The sequence below is a fragment of the Barbus barbus genome (assembly GCF_936440315.1).
Source record: "Barbus barbus genome assembly, chromosome: 1".
NCBI classification, from domain to species: Eukaryota; Metazoa; Chordata; class Actinopteri; order Cypriniformes; family Cyprinidae; genus Barbus; species Barbus barbus.
This window is the reverse complement of record NC_136729.1, coordinates 3,017,228-3,038,469: the sequence shown is the minus strand read 5'-3', so window position 1 is coordinate 3,038,469 and position 21,242 is coordinate 3,017,228. Positions and strand designations below refer to the sequence as shown.

General features: G+C 34.7%; 1 protein-coding gene across 1 annotated transcript in view; it reads right to left on the bottom strand.

Moving 5' to 3' along the window:
- Positions 1-2,512: 2,512 nt before the first annotated feature.
- The window catches only part of LOC306875046 (alpha-actinin-3), a 41,854-nt gene continuing 23,124 nt past the window's right edge, over positions 2,513-21,242 (bottom strand). Inside the window, exons 11-21 of the mRNA XM_079425423.1 lie at positions 21,014-21,161; positions 20,190-20,340; positions 18,942-19,050; positions 18,630-18,770; positions 14,494-14,676; positions 14,260-14,394; positions 13,170-13,349; positions 12,533-12,679; positions 12,395-12,460; positions 11,306-11,464; positions 2,513-4,754 (exon numbers count right to left, since the gene is read on the bottom strand). Coding sequence (XP_079281549.1) covers positions 4,596-4,754; positions 11,306-11,464; positions 12,395-12,460; positions 12,533-12,679; positions 13,170-13,349; positions 14,260-14,394; positions 14,494-14,676; positions 18,630-18,770; positions 18,942-19,050; positions 20,190-20,340; positions 21,014-21,161 — 1,578 coding nt within the window. The 3' untranslated portion in view covers positions 2,513-4,595. The remainder of the gene's footprint in view (positions 4,755-11,305; positions 11,465-12,394; positions 12,461-12,532; positions 12,680-13,169; positions 13,350-14,259; positions 14,395-14,493; positions 14,677-18,629; positions 18,771-18,941; positions 19,051-20,189; positions 20,341-21,013; positions 21,162-21,242) is intronic.

Below are 21,242 nucleotides of genomic sequence, written 5' to 3'. Positions count from 1 at the left end.
ATTATGATTTTCATTTAGCCACATTTCCATAAAATAGATGAGATTGCTGCTCATGAATTTCGTTTAACCTGGAGTGCAACTTCATCCATCTTATTATTGAGAGATCTCACATTAGACCGCGTGATCACCGGGAGTGGATGGTGACGTCCGTGCCTGTCTGTTGCAAATTTCTCCCCTCGAACCTCTCTTCTTAATTCTTGATTTCCTTCTTTTATGCAGACACAAACTTGATGGAATCTCCATCTCCACCACATAGTTGTTATGTTGCAGAGATAGCAAAAAGTCTCTCAAATAAGTCCTCGGCACCAGTAGCGCCAATCGATCTTCAAAGGCTTCGCCCACCAACACCACTCCAGCCAATGCCACGACCACACAGATCATGAACACATTCATGGTGCTTTCAAATGTAAAAGTACAACAAACAACAAATAAAAACAGCAAATAAAACTAATAAAACACAAAAACACCACGAGACAATAGCGAGACACAGGATCAGCAGCAGGCCGTGCCCCTGGAAGTTTTACATAGCTAATAGCTATTGCATGTTTAATTCAGCGTGTGCCATCCATTTATCATCACGGAAATAAAAATGGTCCTTTTTGTATCCAATTTTCTCTAAAAAATACTTTTTAAGTCTAATCAAATGAGTCAAAAAAGAGATAATCGTATTTCTTCCTCTTCATTCCTCACACTGGAAATGGAAGGCCATATTGAGTGCTTTGCATTGTGGGACACAATATGCATGGCAGTAATAGACTAACAATATGGTATTCCAAATGTTAAATATGTACTGTGCAAGATTCTGGATGTGCATCTCATTTTCTTTCCTCAACGAAATGATGCAAGGATGATATTTGAGGACAGAGGGATCAAAAAAAGATCTATTTATGAAAAAGCATATCCTTATTTCATGCATTGTGCACTGGCTGTATTATAATGCACATTTCAGCTAAAGCAGTAGATCATCTGGGTATTCAGTGCATACAAACAATTCTGCAATAGTATGAGTTGTGTGATAGTAAGTTATTAGGAATGCAGCCACACTCCTGTTTTATGCAGCGTAATATCAATCCACCTTCACTGTCACAGCACGGCTTGTCCCAGACACACTTGCTCACATACAGAGCAGCTTAGCATTCCCATTGCATCAATAAAACCTTTACGTCGCTCCCAAATGATATGGATTGGAGATGAAAAAGGAAATCTAGATTAAGACCAGCAGCCAATCTTCATAATGAAGGTCAGTCTGGTGTCGGCCACAACTCGCATCTAGCCGAGGCCATTCAAACCAGCTTATCTATGAAAACACCCCACACATCATCCTCTTCAGATCGGCCGCACACACATCTCTGGAAATAATCCTCTCAACTCAGGCTGATTTCAGTAATGGGTCTTGAAGTACCATAAAGCTGCGGTGAATGGATTGGGGGCTCTTTGACACAATGGAGCAGTTCATGACATGAAAACAAATCGCTGGAGTCGGAATTTTGCTCTGCCGATAAGGAAATTATTTTCTGTGGGGTATAATTAACTCTGACCCTGTTTTTATTGACCTTTCTCTATGAGGATCCTCCCGATTTTAAATAGACCACTGAATGAGATGGACTTTGATAGATGTTAAGCTACCGAATAAAGCACATTAAGATTCAGTATTAGCCTCTCATTAGTAGCCTATATAACCTTATCTACAATCAGAGCTTGCTGGTAAGTGCATAAATCAGATCAAAGTGTTCAAAGATTAAATGCAATAAATAGTACACTTCTTTTATTAGGTACAATTAACAGACAACACCTGGCTGGAAAAACAGATCTGAAGTAGGAGTGCACATGCGCACCTGTGATGTCACAGCAATAGCAGGACCCATGAATATTAATGAAAACTCAAGATACAGATATATTTTTTTACATGTAATTTGTCTCAGTCTTTTTTGGAAAGCATTGGCAGACTGGATGATGGAGAGGGCCGTGGTTGATGGTTTCACTCTCACCTTACAAGATGCAATGAAACAGAATAACCAAAGAGTGCTCGGTTTTGTACGATTTGATTAATAATATATTATTAGCAAAATACTTTATACATAAATGTAGATATTTCAAACCTCCTCCTTTGTTTATTATATTCTTAAATGATCTAAAATACTTCTCAGATGCCCTTAGTAAAATGAAAAATCAAAAGGCATTAAAACAGTGTATTATATAACTTGTTGTAATTATATTTTATGTTTTATTATGTTTCTTGTAATGTTATGTTTTGTGTTTTGGAATTAACATGGTTCCATTACCAGATTCTTTGTATACCAACTAATGCCATTTTGTTGCATTCAGATTTTGTACTTTATAATAATAATTTAGATATATATATCTATATATATATATAAACTCAATGTAAACGCTTACTGTTTTGATTGGATTTCAAACCTCTATTAGGCCTATTTGTTAATTTCCTAGTTGTTAATTTACAAAATTGCTATAATATCGATTAGAAATGTGCAAAAGTTATTGCAAGTCACGTGAATTTATTACGAACAAAACTTTATTTGAAAGGCAAAGTGAAATACAAAATTTGAGAGTTTTTCAATATCCAAGGCTTAAATCCCTGAAACCCACAGCTGACCGCTGAGAAGAACGGCTGGCCTTCATCTACTGTAAGTTCATCCTAACCGAGATGAACACACAATCAACTGACAACAAAAGACACATACAGAAAGAGCCGATTGAGACGTTTTATTCTGGGTTTTTCGGTTTAACTTTTAATACTCTTTCATTGAAAAGCTAATGAGGAAAATGAAGACCCATAGGAGACAGAGAGGTGATCACAATGAGGCGATCTGAAAGGTCATACTTTTACCCAGAATTCACATCATGATGGATAATCATCAACAAACAACATCTGTAATTGAAATTATTTAAATATCACCCATAGAAACTAGACCATATCCTTAAATAAAGTCAAGGCCTGCCTGAGGATGAAGGTATCAGAACCTTCTGCCTCCTTCCAAAACTTCCCTTTAAAAGAACCAGATACCTCGATCCCCTCACACACTGCTCTTAAAGGAATAGCTTCCCTAAAATAAACACTGTCATCATTTACTCGCGTTCAAATCCAGAATCTTTCTGGTCTAAACACTATAACTATAAAGTCTTATATAGTCCTTCTGTGGAAACTGGGACGTTCCCCACCACAACTATAACGATAACACACAGAGGAATGATTTGTTAACTTTTTTGTTCTTTTTCAGAACGTTAAAAAGCATTGATAGCCAATCAGAATCCACCCAGCGTTAAAGCTTATAATAAACTGAACGTTATTGTCAGTTGGTGTGGACACTAATATGATTATCGTTCTTGTGAACGGGCCTTATTAGGGTCTGTTTTTCGCAAGCTGTTATATATCTTCAAAGCAGAATATGGAGTTATATAGACTTCTTGACAGACCCTGTTCAGCTGATTTAGATATACAGAATATCATAAAGGTTTGCAATGGCATGAGGGGGAGTAAATGATGACAGAACTTTATTTTTTGAGTGAACTATTACCCTTTAAATTACAGGTGTGTGAATAACAAAACTCTTTAAATACGGTCTTGTACTTACCGTGCTTACAGTCGGTTTTAAGGCAAGCCTGGTTTTCGTTTGGCTCTTTGACTAGCAAAAGCCTTTCCGGTCAGTACAACACATACACTCTGCCATAACAGCTTTAAGTTCATTTACTGGCTTGTGTTGATCATTTTGGCACAAACTCTCCAAATAAAAGGACAACAAATAATGAATTTGCCTCTGAACAGTGAAGACCTACATCATAAACATAAGGGGTAAAGATGACAACACAACATACAGAGACACCATGTTCTGTGTAGAGATTATTCAGTTGTTCTCACAGTTTCATATTAAGAAGACACTGGACAGCTGTAGTGCTTTTTGGAGTCTTAAAATAAAGTACAGACTTAACGAAAAGGGGGGCTTTCTCGCGTATTGATTTCTGCAGCATGCATCTTCATAAGCGCTCTTCGGCATCAACAAACACACTTTTTAATATCTCTTTTATCATGTTGGAAGGTTTTATTTGGCACAGAGATGGAAAATTGGGCTTAACGTATAAAAGTCAACATGAAACGGTGTTTATATCCCATTTTACTTTTACATTGTGACTGCAGCTTTTTGACTGTTTCCGGCCTAGATGACATCATCTGAAAACGAAAGTCGTTTTAGAGGCGGAGCAAGTTACATTTCAATGAAAGTTCTTAAACTGCACTGAAGAATCATTCACAAAAACGTGAATTAGGAACGTAAATAGGGTTGGTTTAATTCCATGCTGACTTTAGACTCATCATGTCAGATGCATATAGGAGGGTTTGGCATCCAAATTGGACACAATTTGAGTGACAGCGAGATTCAAATCCCCGTTACACGTCCTTTACAGGGTGAATATAGTACAAATATAATGTTAAAGTTAGCAGACAGAAAAACAGAGAGGGGAAACAAGGGATATTATCAACTCCCTCGTGGATCGAAAGCTACATTTGGGGGCTTGAAGAAAACAAGAGGAGAGAGAAAGATGAGAGGAAAGAAAGAGAACAAGAAAGACATTCAGAGCGTTTATAAATCACTCTCTCCATAGAGGGCGCTGGAGAAGGAGATGTAATCCAGGGCTCCAAGGGCCGCCTCGGGGCCGACATACTTGGTCATGCGGCTGATGCAGTACTCGGCCTGCTCGGGTGGGAGTTCACGACGAAGCTCCTCCACGGTGATGTAGGGCTGAACGACAAGAAGAGACATTTTTACACCAACTCTCACTGTTTTTGTACTAAAATTGGTCCTAAAACGTGTGCAAATAAACAGAGCGTAATTAATTCTGAATTCTCTCAGATAATATGGCAAGTTGTTTTAACATTTGATCCTTAAAACATACTAGTATCTATTTTCATGCTACCAGTACTTAATTTGTAGACACACGTATCTAGTCAATTAACCAATAATACATACTCATTATTTGCGACTAGTGCTTATTCTTTAGGTGCTAGTACCTTTTTAAAAAGATAATAGTACTTATTCATTAGCTACTAGGTACATTCAGTAGATTCTAGTACATATTCAGTTCTAAAAAAACCAGTATCTTAAAAATAAGTACTACTACCTAATGAATAACTACTAGTATATAAAAATATGGAATACAGAATTGGAATACATACTAGTCAGAAGTGAATTGCTATCTAAAGGACATCCCCATAGAAGTCAATGGCAACAATGTGAAATGTGTTTCTAGCAATAATAGAATAGTTATTAGTCACTATTGAAATAAGTACTACCATCTAATCAATAAATACTAGTATCTAATTCACAGGTACTACACTGTAAAAAAAAAAAAAAAAATGTTGAGCAAAATTAAAAATTTAAGGCAACCAGCTTCAGCAGATTTTTTGCGTTCTCTCAACTTATTTTTAGGAGATTTTTTGAGTTCTCAACTTATTTTTAGGAGATTTTTTGAGTTCTCTCATTTTTTGAGTTCTCTCAACTTATTTTTAGGAGATTTTTGGAGTTCTCTCAACTTATTTTTAGGAGATTTTTTGCGTTCTCTCAACTTATTTTTAGGAGATTTTTGGAGTTCTCTCAACTTATTTTTAGGAGATTTTTGGAGTTCTCTCATTTTTTGAGTTCTCTCATTTTTTGAGTTCTCTCAACTTATTTTTAGGAGATTTTTTGAGTTCTCAACTTATTTTTAGGAGATTTTTTGCGTTCTCTCATTTTTTGAGTTCTCTCAACTTATTTTTAGGAGATTTTTTGAGTTCTCTCATTTTTTGAGTTCTCTCAAGTTATTTTTAGGAGATTTTTGGAGTTCTCTCAACTTATTTTTAGGAGATTTTTGGAGTTCTCTCATTTTTTGAGTTCTCTCAACTTATTTTTAGGAGATTTTTGGAGTTCTCTCATTTTTTGAGTTCTCTCAACTTATTTTTAGGAGATTTTTTGAGTTTTCTCAACTTATTTTTAGGAGATTTTTTGAGTTCTCAACTTATTTTTAGGAGATTTTTTGAGTTCTCAATTTATTTGTTAGGAGATTTTTTGAGTTCTCTGATTTTTTGAGTTCTCTCAACTTATTTTTAGGAGATTTTTGGAGTTCTCTCAACTTATTTTTAGGAGATTTTTTGAGTTCTCTCAACTTATTTTTAGGAGATTTTTGGAGTTCTCAACTTATTTTTAGGAGATTTTTTGAGTTCTCTCAACTTATTTTTAGGAGATTTTTTGAGTTCTCTCAACTTATTTTTTTAGGAGATTTTTTGAGTTCTCAACTTATTTTTAGGAGATTTTTTGAGTTCTCAACTTATTTTTAGGAGATTTTTTGCGTTCTCTCAACTTATTTTTAGGAGATTTTTTGAGTTCTCTCATTTTTTGAGTTCTCTCAACTTATTTTTAGGAGATTTTTTGAGTTCTCTCAACTTATTTTTAGGAGATTTTTTGAGTTCTCTCATTTTTTGAGTTCTCTCAACTTATTTTTAGGAGATTTTTTGAGTTCTCTCAACTTATTTTTAGGAGATTTTTTGAGTTCTCAACTTATTTTTAGGAGATTTTTTGAGTTCTCAACTTATTTTTAGGAGATTTTTTGAGTTCTCTCATTTTTTGAGTTCTCTCAACTTATTTTTAGGAGATTTTTTGCGTTCTCTCAACTTATTTTTAGGAGATTTTTGGAGTTCTCTCAACTTATTTTTAGGAGATTTTTTGCGTTCTCTCAACTTATTTTTAGGAGATTTTTTGAGTTCTCTCATTTTTTGAGTTCTCTCAACTTATTTTTAGGAGATTTTTTGAGTTCTCTCAACTTATTTTTAGGAGATTTTTTGAGTTCTCAACTTATTTTTAGGAGATTTTTTGAGTTCTCAATTTATTTTTTAGGAGATTTTTTGAGTTCTCTGATTTTTTGAGTTCTCTCAACTTATTTTTAGGAGATTTTTGGAGTTCTCTCAACTTATTTTTAGGAGATTTTTTGAGTTCTCTCAACTTATTTTTAGGAGATTTTTTGAGTTCTCTCAACTTATTTTTAGGAGATTTTTTGAGTTCTCAACTTATTTTTAGGAGATTTTTTGAGTTCTCAATTTATTTTTTAGGAGATTTTTTGAGTTCTCTGATTTTTTGAGTTCTCTCAACTTATTTTTAGGAGATTTTTGGAGTTCTCTCAACTTATTTTTAGGAGATTTTTTGAGTTCTCTCAACTTATTTTTAGGAGATTTTTTGAGTTCTCTCAACTTATTTTTAGGAGATTTTTTGAGTTCTCAACTTATTTTTAGGAGATTTTTTGCGTTCTCTCAACTTATTTTTAGGAGATTTTTTGCGTTCTCTCAACTTATTTTTAGGAGATTTTTTGAGTTCTCTCATTTTTTGAGTTCTCTCAACTTATTTTTAGGAGATTTTTTGAGTTCTCTCAACTTATTTTTAGGAGATTTTTTGAGTTCTCTCAACTTATTTTTAGGAGATTTTTTGCGTTCTCTCATTTTTTGAGTTCTCTCAACTTATTTTTAGGAGATTTTTTGCGTTCTCTCATTTTTTGAGTTCTCTCAACTTATTTTTAGGAGATTTTTTGAGTTCTCTCATTTTTTGAGTTCTCTCAACTTATTTTTAGGAGATTTTTTGCGTTCTCTCAACTTATTTTTAGGAGATTTTTTGCGTTCTCTCATTTTTTGAGTTCTCTCAACTTATTTTTAGGAGATTTTTTGAGTTCTCAACTTATTTTTAGGAGATTTTTTGAGTTCTCTCAACTTATTTTTAGGAGATTTTTTGAGTTCTCAACTTATTTTTAGGAGATTTTTTGCGTTCTCTCAACTTATTTTTAGGAGATTTTTTGCGTTCTCTCAACTTATTTTTAGGAGATTTTTTGAGTTCTTTCATTTTTTGAGTTCTCTCAACTTATTTTTAGGAGATTTTTTGAGTTCTCTCAACTTATTTTTAGGAGATTTTTTGCGTTCTCTCATTTTTTGAGTTCTCTCAACTTATTTTTAGGAGATTTTTTGCGTTCTCTCATTTTTTGAGTTCTCTCAACTTATTTTTAGGAGATTTTTTGAGTTCTCTCAACTTATTTTTAGGAGATTTTTTGCGTTCTCTCATTTTTTGAGTTCTCTCAACTTATTTTTAGGAGATTTTTTGAGTTCTCTCAACTTATTTTTAGGAGATTTTTTGAGTTCTCTCATTTTTTGAGTTCTCTCAACTTATTTTTAGGAGATTTGTTGAGTTCTCTCATTTTTTGAGTTCTCTCAACTTATTTTTAGGAGATTTTTTGAGTTCTCTCAACTTATTTTTAGGAGATTTTTTGCGTTCTCTCATTTTTTGAGTTCTCTCAACTTATTTTTAGGAGATTTTTTGAGTTCTCTCAACTTATTTTTAGGAGATTTTTTGCGTTCTCTCATTTTTTGAGTTCTCTCAACTTATTTTTAGGAGATTTTTTGCGTTCTCTCAACTTATTTTTAGGAGATTTTTGGAGTTCTCTCAACTTATTTTTAGGAGATTTTTGGAGTTCTCTCATTTTTTGAGTTCTCTCATTTTTTGAGTTCTCTCAACTTATTTTTTAGGAGATTTTTTGAGTTCTCTCAACTTATTTTTAGGAGATTTTTTGAGTTCTCTCAACTTATTTTTAGGAGATTTTTTGCGTTCTCTCATTTTTTGAGTTCTCTCAACTTATTTTTAGGAGATTTTTTGAGTTCTCTCATTTTTTGAGTTCTCTCAACTTATTTTTAGGAGATTTTTTGCGTTCTCTCAACTTATTTTTAGGAGATTTTTTGAGTTCTCTCATTTTTTGAGTTCTCAACTTATTTTTAGGAGATTTTTTGAGTTCTCAACTTATTTTTAGGAGATTTTTTGCGTTCTCTCATTTTTTGAGTTCTCTCAACTTATTTTTAGGAGATTTTTTGAGTTCTCTCATTTTTTGAGTTCTCTCAACTTATTTTTAGGAGATTTTTTGCGTTCTCTCAACTTATTTTTAGGAGATTTTTTGCGTTCTCTCATTTTTTGAGTTCTCTCAACTTATTTTTAGGAGATTTTTTGAGTTCTCAACTTATTTTTAGGAGCTTTTTTGAGTTCTCTCAACTTATTTTTAGGAGATTTTTTGAGTTCTCTCATTTTTTGAGTTCTCTCAACTTATTTTTAGGAGATTTTTTGCGTTCTCTCAACTTATTTTTAGGAGATTTTTTGAGTTCTCTCATTTTTTGAGTTCTCTCAACTTATTTTTATGAGATTTTTTGCGTTCTCTCAACTTATTTTTAGGAGATTTTTGGAGTTCTCTCAACTTATTTTTAGGAGATTTTTTGAGTTCTCTCATTTTTTGAGTTCTCTCAACTTATTTTTAGGAGATTTTTTGAGTTCTCTCAACTTATTTTTAGGAGATTTTTTGAGTTCTCTCATTTTTTGAGTTCTCTCAACTTATTTTTAGGAGATTTTTTGCGTTCTCTCAACTTATTTTTAGGAGATTTTTTGAGTTCTCAACTTATTTTTAGGAGATTTTTTGCGTTCTCAACTTATTTTTAGGAGATTTTTTGCGTTCTCAACTTATTTTTAGGAGATTTTTGGAGTTCTCTCATTTTTTGAGTTCTCTCAACTTATTTTTTAGGAAATTTTTTGAGTTCTCTCAACTTTTTGTTGTATAAACTTAAAACAACAAGTGGAGAAAACTCAAAAATCAGCTAACGCTGGTTGCCTTAAACGTTTAAGTTCTCTCAACTTTTGATTTTTTACAGCATTGTAAAAAAAAATTATAATAATAAAAAGTTGAGCAAACTTAAAAAGTTTAAGGAAACCAGCTTCAGCTGATTTTTGCGTTTTCTCAACTTCTAGTTTTATGTTTATACAACAAAAAGTTGAGAGAATTAAAAAATCTCCTAAAAAAATAAGTTGAGAGAACTCAAAAATCTGCTGAAGCTGGTTGCCTTAAATTTGTAAGTTTGCTCAACTTTTTTTTTTTACAGTGTAGTATATTAATAAATAAATACTAGTGTATTTAATCGTTAGATACTTGTTCTAGATATTTGTATCTTTTAAATAGATAGTGGTGCTTCTTATGAGATACTATTACTTATTCTTCATCATTAATGAATTATAAAAAATAAAATAGAATAAAGCGTAAATTATCTTTCGCTTGTTTGCGGTTTCCAGATTTTTTATTTTTTTTTGTGATTCATTATAGTTTTGCTATTTAAATTGTATAAAAAAAAACATTAAATTATTATTTTAAAATAAAATCAATAACATTAAAAACATTAAGTACATATCTGTTATGGAAAATTGTTTTGGTAACACTTAGGGTCTCTTAACTAGCTGCCAATTAGCATGCATATTACTAGAATATTAGCCATTTATTAGTACTAATTAAGCACATATTAATGCCTTATTCTCCATCCCTAATTCTACCCAACACCTAAACTTAACAACTACCTTACTAACTATTAATAAGCAGCAAATTAGGAATTTATTGAGGGAAATGTCGTAGTTAATAGTGAATAAGTGTTCCCTATTCTAAAATACTTATTGATTAGCAACTAATACTCACTGAATAGATACTAGTACACATTTATTAGAAATTTATACTTATTCCAAATGCTACAAGTAAGACTTTTTTTACTAGTAGGATTTTTAATTGACCTCTACATAACCTAAGAAGAGTAAAAAAATCAGTTGTGACTAGTTAGATAAGAATGGTTACTACAATTACACTGATAAATAAGTACTAGTGGCTAATGAATAACTATTAATATCTTTTAAATAGTTACTAATATCTAATGAAAAGTAATAATAGTTGATATATGTACTAGTATTTAATGAATGCCTAACTAGTAATATTTAAAAAGATAGCAGTCACTATAGGAATACATAGGGTAAACGTACCTATTAAGCTCACCAAAATCTACAGAGACATTTTTAGTGCACAAGATATTGGTTTCAGTACAAAAAGTTATGTTAAAATAAAATATGTGCTTAATAGGTACGTTTACCCTACTTGTCATAACGGAATAGTTGATATGTAAATGACAGATCCCTATAGAAGTCAATGGCAAAAATTTTAAATGTGTTACTACTAGTAATACCAGAATAGTCACTCTTGAAACAGTATCTAATAAATAGGAACTAGTTTCTAATGAATAAGCATCTTTAAAAAGTTACAAGTACCTAAACAATAAAAACTAGTAGCTCAAGAATAAGTACTAGTACCTAAAATAGATACTATTTTTTAGCATGAAAATAGATACTAGTACATTTTAAAGGCTTAAAATGTTAAATCGGCTTGCCATACAGACACAAATGGATTAAAGGGCAGCAAAACTGGATGTTGATCTCACCTTGTCGGAGGCCAGGATCTTGAAGGAGGCCATGACCTGTTCGGCAGTGTCGGTTTCAGCGGTCTCACGTGTCATGAAGTCGATGAAGGCCTGGAAGGTCACCACACCTGTGTTGTTGGGGTCCACCAGGGTCATGATGCGGGCGAACTCCACCTCACCCTGACAGAAACAGCCAATGAGATTCAAGATATCACGTTTACAGTGAGATTTCAATTATTCCTGGTTGAGATAGGGCTTGAGAAAAACATAAATGATTCAGTATAAAAGAGAGGTTTTCTGCAAAGTCATGCTTAACTGAAAAGAAATAAGCCTTTAAAAATTAAAATTTTAAAATATATATCATTTGTTATTTATTCTAAGAAACTAATTTGTTTAAATGTTCAAAACAAAAATACTCAAATGTGTGAAAGGCGTACATTTTTGGACATTAATAAATTATTTCTTTATCATTAATTATTTACATTTATTTATTTTTTATTATATTTCCAAAAAATATGATATAAAAATTATTTATGCTGTTGCCAAAATATTTGAGAATGTAAAAAATCTTTATTTTTTTAAACTACTGCTCAAATGTTTGGGGTGTTTTAAAAGGAATGCATATGTATATTCATCAAGGATTTATTCAATTGTCAAAAGATGCTTTTATTTTGAACTTTCTATTCATCAAAAAATTAAAAAAAAAAAAAAGTACTAGTTTCCACAAATATATGAAGCAGCACAACTGTTTTCAACATTGCTAATAATCAGAAATGTTTGTTGAGCAGTAAATCAGTATATTAGAATGATTTCTGAAGATCATGTGACACTGAAGACTGGAGTAATGATGCTGAAAATACAGCTTTGATCACAGGAATAAATTACATTTTACATTAAAGTCACATAGATAGCAGTTATTTGAAATTGTAATATTTCACTGATTTTCCTGTTTTTATTAAAAAAATTGCAGCCTCGTGAGCAGACTCATACGGACTCCAAACCTTTGAATTATATGTGCATGTAATTTGGTGAGGATTTTGTCACAGTGCATTAGTAATATCGATACAGAAGGTGTTTTATGTGAGTGGGCTGAGTTTTCTCATCACTCACCAGATCGTAACCCATGGAGATCAGACATGCGCGGAAATCGTCGGGGTCCATCATGCCGTTTCTCTTCTGCAAGTTAAAATCAATAATGAATGCCCTTGCATACGGTCAGATGTGAATGTGGACGTGTGTCTCACTGACCCTGTCGAAGTGGTTGAAGGAGGCTCTGAACTCGTTGAGCTGCTCCTGGCTGATGCCCTTGGCGTCGCGGGTCAGGATCTGGTTCTCCACCTCATTGATGGTGCGAGCGATGGTGGTGAGCAGCTGCTCCCAGCCCACACGGATGTGCTGGAGGAGGCAATGACGGATGATGCCAGAAACAGAGCCATCGTGAATTGTTGCAGGCTCTTGAACATTCATCATTCCTCTCATAATGCTTATTGTTCTGTGTGTAATGTGTATTTGTTACGCAATTTATTGAGGGAAAAGTCATAGTTAATAATGAATAAGTGTTCCCTATTCTAAAGTGTTACCATTGCTTTTTTTTTACTTTAGCTATATTAGCTATATTTTAAATAAAGGCATTCCTCTTGAATTTGTGTCAATAAAACGGTAGGTTCCCATTGTGACAGCTTACCCCTCTATAGGACCAATGCATGTTTTAAATGATCTTTTTAAAAGCTTTGCTTTAAGACTTTAAGTTGTGTATCTGTACAAAAATTGATTTTAAAATCTAAATCCAGCCTGTCAAGTATTCACAGGTAGCATGAAACTAGTCAGTCCCCCATGTAACACAAAAGAAAATTGTGAGATTGTGCCTGTGTTTGTAACAGAATACCTCCATGGTGTAGTTGGTGTGTTTGTTGTCAAAGACGAGCGCCTCCTGAATGAGCTGGTGATCTCCCTCCAGTTTGTCAATGTTGGATTTGTAGTTGATGATGTTCTGCTCGTACTGCTTCAGATTATTCATCTGTTCTTCCAGAGAGCCGGTGATATCCACCGACACGTGACCGATCTCCTAATAACAGCAAACCGACAGAGAGAGCTGGTGAACAAATGTGCATTAGAAGAGAAAGAACAGAAGTCTGTAAACAAAATAAGCAATCAGCAACGTCAAGAAGCTTAATCAAGCTAGAAACTAAAAGCTACTCGTGAGGAATCAAATTAAAAGTAGCTAGTAACTACAGCTAAAATTATTAACAAAACTAAACATTTTTCTTAAAATAAATGTTACCTGAAATACAATAAAAAGTAAAAAAATAAATAAATAATTATTCTATTTAAGCTACCTGGCAAGGAGGCATTTTAATTTACTTTTAGTTACTTCCCAAAACTGATACCCTTGAAAGTTAAGCTTTCAAAAATTAATGGAGGCTTGAGGCAAAAGCGCCACTAAAATGAACAAAAATGAGTAAAAAATCAATAAATGCCCCAGACCAACTAAACTAAATCCATTATGTCTATCGAGATTAAAGTGAAATTAAAAATAAATAATAATAATACAAATGAAAAAAATACAACACAAAATTAGCAAAACTTTAACTTAAATTATAATTAAACCAAAAATATAAAAATCATTCAAAATAAAGGGAAAAAACTAAAATCAAAGAAAGTTTCTTCCTAGCACTGATACCCTTATCAGAACTTGACAATTATGTTTTTGGGAATTAATGGGATAAAGATTAAGGAGCAAAAAATGCCCCAGTAGGACGAAATTAAATATATTATGGCTGCACGGGTTAAAGTAAAATAGGGGGGAAAAAAAGAAAAGTGTTCATTCACATCATGATGCATCAGATTTCTTCACTTACATGAGCTGTCTGAATGAATCAGTTCATTAAAGCGAATTAATAACTGTTACCCACGTAACTTCCTTAAATCTTGTTCTTTACCCCATCACTTGATTGTTTCGTGTTGAATACGCTCACCTCCATCTTAGTCTGAATCCAGGGTCCGATGATGTTGGCCTGAGCAGCAAAGGAGCGCCGCAGCCTCTCATTGGCCTGTTGCCTGGCAACCTCCTCCTGCAGCATCTGGTCTCTGTGGGGCACCATCTGCTTCACCTGCAGGGGGCGACAGATCAGAAACACACATCTGAGTCTCTTCATGCATCCAGAAGTGACGTAAATGACTAGCCATGAGCTTAGTGTGTCTGTACTCACAGCCTCCCATTTGTTGATGATGTCCTGTGGGCTGAGGACCGTGTAGGGATTGACTCCGACCAGCTTGATGCCGTAGGTCTGAGCGATCTTGGTGATTTCGTTCTGGATGCCCATGATGGCAACACGCTCCTTATCGGCTTCTGGCAGGGTGGCCTTGAACTGATCGTGAGCTGTGATCAGACTCTGAAAGACAAATGGAGATTAAAGGTATAGTTAATGGTGTCCTATTATGCTTTTTTACTTTTTCAACAGTGTGTAATGTTGCACTTTGATCATAAAGATCTGCAAAGCTCAAAGTCCACTCTGCACTGCATGTTCTCTTTAACAGAAAACACTTTACAAGAACTACTTCTTCACAATATCACTCTTTTAAATAATTCCCGCCCACAAAAACGCAGGCGAAGCCAGCACTGCGTTTCCCAAAAGCATCATAAGCTTAAGTACATCGTAGACCTGTTGAGAGCAATGGAGCTACAATCAACTTAGACTTACAATGCTTTTGGGAAATACACCCCTGGTTGAGCTGCACTAGAGACCATAGACTGTAATGGTAAAATTAGTTCAAATTTACAACTGAGCAGATGAAACTCAAGTTATGGTAAGGGGCGTGTCACGATCACAACGCACTGGGCCAGCTAACCAATCAGAGAGCATTTCGTGTTTCGGAAGGACAGGCTTCATTGAAACAGGAACTAAACAGGGTGTTTGAGACAGACTGGGAAGAGCAGTGCTGCTATTCAACCTTCACAGGGCGTTTGATTGACAGGCGATATGACCAATCATAAGCCCTATTCAGACGGGACTAGTTTTACAGGGAAATTTGTGTTTCACAGACGTACTTGGTGATTTTAATCCTGTCCGAATCTGCCATGTCTGTGTAAAAATTCCAGAGCACATCCAAACCTACTGTTTTTCAGCAAATTCAGTGATCCTCTGAGAAAACTAATCCCGTCCGAATGCGAATGTCTGTGATTGCCGACGATATTTTTTTCACAACACATTTCCTTATGTGTTTTGGTCAATGTGAAGTACTGTAGACGCTATTACTGTGCACATTTCTGACATGTTTGCCTACTGGCAAACAAATAAAAAATAAAAAAATAAAATCAAGAGCCAGATCATGTAAGCTGTTAAGACTGGCTACTGTAATATCAGCGTCAAGTAAGATTGCTCACGTTCATTTCTGCACTCAGTTACATAATGTTTTAATAACATATGTACCTTTATGAAAATTAAACATGGGTTTACTACAAATAAATAAAAAAAATTAAATAGTTAAACTAAAGTAACCACACATTAACCATGGTTTTGCTATAGTAGCCATTTAGCTTCACTGTGGTATTTGTAGTAAAACTGTGATTATACTAATGGTAATCAATCCGAATGACTATACCCAATGCACGCATACAGAGCGCGTGATGTCTGCGATGCCCAGATACAAACAATAAACACGGAGATGTTAGTCCTGTCAGAATTGGTACATGACAATCGCAGACGTCAGGTGATAAGAATGGAAACTCAAACGTAGTTTAGAAAACTAGTCCTGTCCGAATAGGGCTATAGTCTACCATTTTATCCCACAAACAATCCAAACAAGAGAGTAGATTAATGTTGGTGGATTTGAACTTGAAAAATAGTGTGCATTAAGGTCTTTCTGCAGTTGAAATTAGATACCTTCTGATGTTCATTCATGTTTATTTCATGCTATAACCTGCAAAAAGGCAGAGACGATCAGTTCATGTGCTGCTTGTACTGAGGCGCTGCAGAGATCTGTCACCACACATTAAAGAGCCATAAAACACTATTTATTGTTTGAATTTCAAATTTGAAAACTGAGATTTTGTTTCATAGCAAAACCTGCTCTGTCTTGTCTGTCAGCGTGTTGTCAGTTTTCTCTTTGCTCCGCGATGTATTTTTCACTGTGTGAGGACATGATGTGTGGCATGGCTTGTCAGACGCAGCAACAGTAACTCAGTTATGGAAAAAAATGTGTGAACTATAATGCATTTTTGTAACAATCAAGCATGAAAACCTATTCTAGTAGTACACCCCAAAAACCAAATCAAGACTTTGAAAAAGGGCATAATAGGAATCCTTTAAAGGGGTCACCAATGCATTTTTTTAATGATTTAAGAGCGTTTCCTGAGGTTCATTTATAATCTTACTATTTTTTTTAAATCTAAAACAGACACAATTTGGAGGAAGTCGTGGCCTAATGGTTAGTTAGAGAGTCGGACTCGTAATCGAAAGGTTGCGGGTTCGAGTCCCCGGCCGGCAGGGATTGTAGGTGGGGGGAGTGAGTGTCCAGCGCTCTCTCCACCCTCAATACCACGACTGAGGTGCCCTTGAGCAAGACACCGAACCCCCAACTGCTCCCCGGGCGCCGCAGCATGGCTGCCCACTGCTCCGGGTGTGTGTTCACGGTGTGTGTGTGTGTGTGTGTGTGTGTGTGTGCATTTGTTCACTACTCACTGCTGTGTGTGTGCACTTGGATGGGTTAAACGCAGAGCACCAATTTCGAGTATGGGTCACCATACTTGACAATACGTCACGACTTTACAATTTAAGTAAAACTAATGGTTTCACTAATGGTTAAATGTATTGATTATATCTTTATATTTAGAAATTTAGAAGGTTGCAGCCAAACACTGTCATGTTTACTGGGCGCACGATGATCACAGTAGTTGTTTCCAAAAAGTAACTTGTATGCAAAATTGGAATATCACAAACCATTTGCGAATAAAGCAGTTTCTATCCAACGAGATGAAGAGAACAAAATTGTCACTTCATGATAAACTGGCGCCAAACATCACTAAGAAAAAGGTAATTTGCTGCAGTAGGAGAAGCCACTCTTTTTCATATATAATAAATAACTTGCTTATCGTTTATGCGCATGTTTTTTTTATCGCATAAAAATAGGTGGATGGAAACATAGCTAATGATGTCCTTAATGCAACGCAATCTCACTAGTACTTTCATCATAACTAACATCATTGAGCAGTTTACAAACTGTTTCATCGATTATAACAGACGTTTTGGCAAAAATGCAGAAACCAAATCACTGACAGACTCACGCTGCTCTTTGATCGCTTTATAGATATATATGTGACCCTGGACCACAAAACCAGTCATACATGTCAACTTTTTGAAATTGAGATTTATACATCATCTGGAAGCTGAATAAATACGCTTTCCATTGATGTATGGTTTGTTATGACAGGACAATATTTTTCTGAGATACAACTATTTGCAAATCTGGAATCTGAGGGAGCAAAAAAATCTAAATATTGAGAAAATCTCCTTTAAAGTTGTTCAAATGAAGTTCTTAGCAATGCATATTACTAATCAATAATGAAGTTTTGATATATTTACGGTAGGAAATATACAAAATATCTTCATGGAACATGATCTTTACTTAATATCCTAATGATTTTTGGCATAAAAGATAAATGGATAATTTTGAGCCATACAGATGTATTGTTGGCTATTGCTACAAATATACCTGTGCTGCTCATGACTGCTTTTGTGCTCCAGGGTCACATATATAGATTGCTATATATGCTACTAACAGGAAGAATGAGAAGTTGACTGTTTAGTCGCTAGCGTGATTCACTTAACAGCAGTAAAACACTTTGACACAAAGAACGTCTGTACATGAGCTGCTACTCTTTCCCGAAAATATAGTGCTTTCTGGGTTACTTCACTCAATATTTCCTTTAATACCAGTCATAAATTATAAAACGGTTATTCAGAATAGAAAGTGCTGTTTGTGTGCATGTCTTTTATCTAATAATAGGTGAGTAGTTTCACGCTGCTTCATAAAAGCCTGCACTGCACAAGACTGTCGTGATAAATAGGTTTGCAGTGCATTACAGTGTTTCTGCTTATGTACACAGTCGGTGTGAATAATGCGGCCTGTAAATGTGGGCGCTGAAATATGTACACGCTGCTATGAAACAGGTCGTATTGTTCTGAATTTTTCAGTGCACGTCATTCAAATCAGGGCTTTTATAAGCCTTTTCATCAAAAGTAAATATATATATTATATATAAATACTTAAAATAATTTAATAATATATATTTAAAATATGTAAATATATTTTAAATAATTTTTGCATAAATCTTCATGCAGCTGACCTGGATCTCCTCGATGCTGTGCACGATGAACATGTCCTGCAGATCCTCCATGGCTCCGTCCATCCAGTTGTTGAAGGGTGCCGCCCTCTTGGCAAACTCCAGGTACAGCTGATCAATCGTCTCCCACAGTTTTTCTACACGCTGGAGGATGAAAGAAAATAATCAGCTTGAGCCATATTCAAGAAACAATTGCAAATAATTACCTGTTTTACATACATGACTGATATTCCTGTTGCATGTTTATTATGGGCAGCTAATATTTGGCTTCACACTGCAGCATGAGTTTGTCTGGAGTGTAATGTGTTTGTGCACCTCTAGAGCGTCTCTTCTCTTCTGGGTCAGGGTTCCCAGGTTGTCCCACTGGTCACAGATGCCCTGGCAGCGGGTGTTCACTGTAGCAGCATCATGATAGTCTAACTCACTACACCGAGAGAGAAACACATCTGAGCACCTCTGAAAGCCGTGTGGTGTTCCTGCATAAATCCTGGCATTTTAAATGTTGAACCTCATGAAAATGTCCAGGTTTTCACTTCAAAATTAAAGTATACCATAAACTTTACCAAAACAAAAAGGTACAAAGGTTGTCACTGAGCTGGTATGGTATTAGTATTATATTAGTTCCTAAATGTACATATTTGTACCTTTTGTAAAAAAAATTTCTGAGAATATATTTAGTAAGTATCCTACTATGAATGTAATAGTAGCAAACTTATAAGTGCACTATTCTGATACTTCTTCAGACTAAATTGGCCTACTATTTAGTTTATAAAAGTATGCTTTTAAGTGTTCCAGTAGTGAACTTTAACCAGTGGTAAAATTTAAGTTTTTCTTTAGTATTAAAACTATTCTGTGAACTATACTACAAGGGAACTTATACATTTACTGTTAGTTTATAAACATCTAGTCCATGTTAAAACTAGTAACTAGTAATGAGTAATGTTTGAATCTTCTGTAATAGCTGCATATGAGTCCCTCAGTTGTCCTCGGTGTGGAAAGATGGATCTCAAAATCATACAGTCATTGTTGGAAAGGGTTCAAAAACACAAAAATGCTGGAAAACCAAAGAATTTGTGGGACCTGAAGGATTTTTCTGAAGAACAGCAGGCAGTTTAACTGTTCAGGACAAACAAGGGACTCATGAACAACTATCACTGAACAAACAAACAACACAGCTGTGGATCGTTCAGGTAACAACACAGTATTAAGAATCAAGGGTGTGTAAACTTTTGAACGGGGTCATTTTTATAAATTCAACTATTATTTTCTCTTGTGGACTATATGTAAACATCTTTTATGCGAAATATCTTATTCAGGTCAGTATTAAATCAAGAATAACATGCATTTTGTATGATCCCTCTTATTTTGGTAAAATAATTAACATTTTACAGATTCTGAAAGGTGTATGTAAAGTTTTGACTTTACAACTGTATATGCAAATCAAAATGGAAAAAAATAGGCTTTTTTGTTTTTATAAAAAAAATTTTTTTGATTTTGCAGTGAAATATGATCCCGGACATGGTTTTGTGAGGTACACCCAGTGAAACGTTCTGTGTTTCTTACTTCAGCTCTTGAGCGATGGCTGCGATCTGCTCCACTCGGTCCTGGTGGGCGGCCAGGTCGCTCTCAAACGCCTCGTGCTTCCTCATCAGAGCCCTGATCTCCATCAGAGAGGCCGTCTCATAGTCCTTCTGAGACAGCAGGTGCTCCTTTCCTGCAAACAGAGACATCTAATCAGAAACCCAACAATGGCTTTGTGTTTCAAAACATGTGCTTGAGTACATTTACTGTAAAGACGCGATCAAAAATTTTTATGGGTAAAAAAGATGCATTGTCTGTTGTCGTAAAGATGTGTGAAGCTCAGTTCACACCAAAGTCAATTTCAAACCAAGCAGCTTTCTGTTTGTTGGTTTTCTGTTGGATTTGTGCAAATTTACATTAAAACTCACCTACTCACTAGTCCACCTTTACAGCCTTATTGTGTTTATATGCATGCTTTTACTTTTAAGTAAAGAGTTGCTGGAAGATTAGTGGTGGTGGAAAAACGTGTGTGACCTTGTTGTAGTTTGTTTAGAGCCTAACTTTAGCTTTTTACTTTTGTCGATTGTATTTAGGTTTCAGAATTTATAAAAGTTGTGTTCATTTGCGTTAATTTGACCGCATATTTAGTCAGGTTGGTGTCAAGAGCTCCAATGTTTTGAAAATAGCAGTGTATGCAACATAAAAATCACACACATTTTGTTGTACAATGGTAGATGTTTTACTAGTGACTGATTCTTTTTTGTAAGGCTCTTAAAAGTGTGAAATCAACTTGTATTTTTGGGAATGGGATTGCTAACATGTTATAATGTTATATTTAAGCTTTTGTGTTAACTAAGTATGTTTACCTGTGGTCCAGGACTCATGCAGGGCGCATTTCTGCTTGAACTTCTCTGCCAGATGATCGAGTCTCTCCAGACGACGGATCTCAGTGAGGAGCCATTCCTCATAACCCTTCTCTACCTGCTCTAGACCTTTCCATGCATTAGCAATATCCTGCAGACAAACAAACAGACAGTTTCTGTATCAGCTTCAATGCAACCAATTAGTCAAATCGCAATCAATTGATCAGATTGG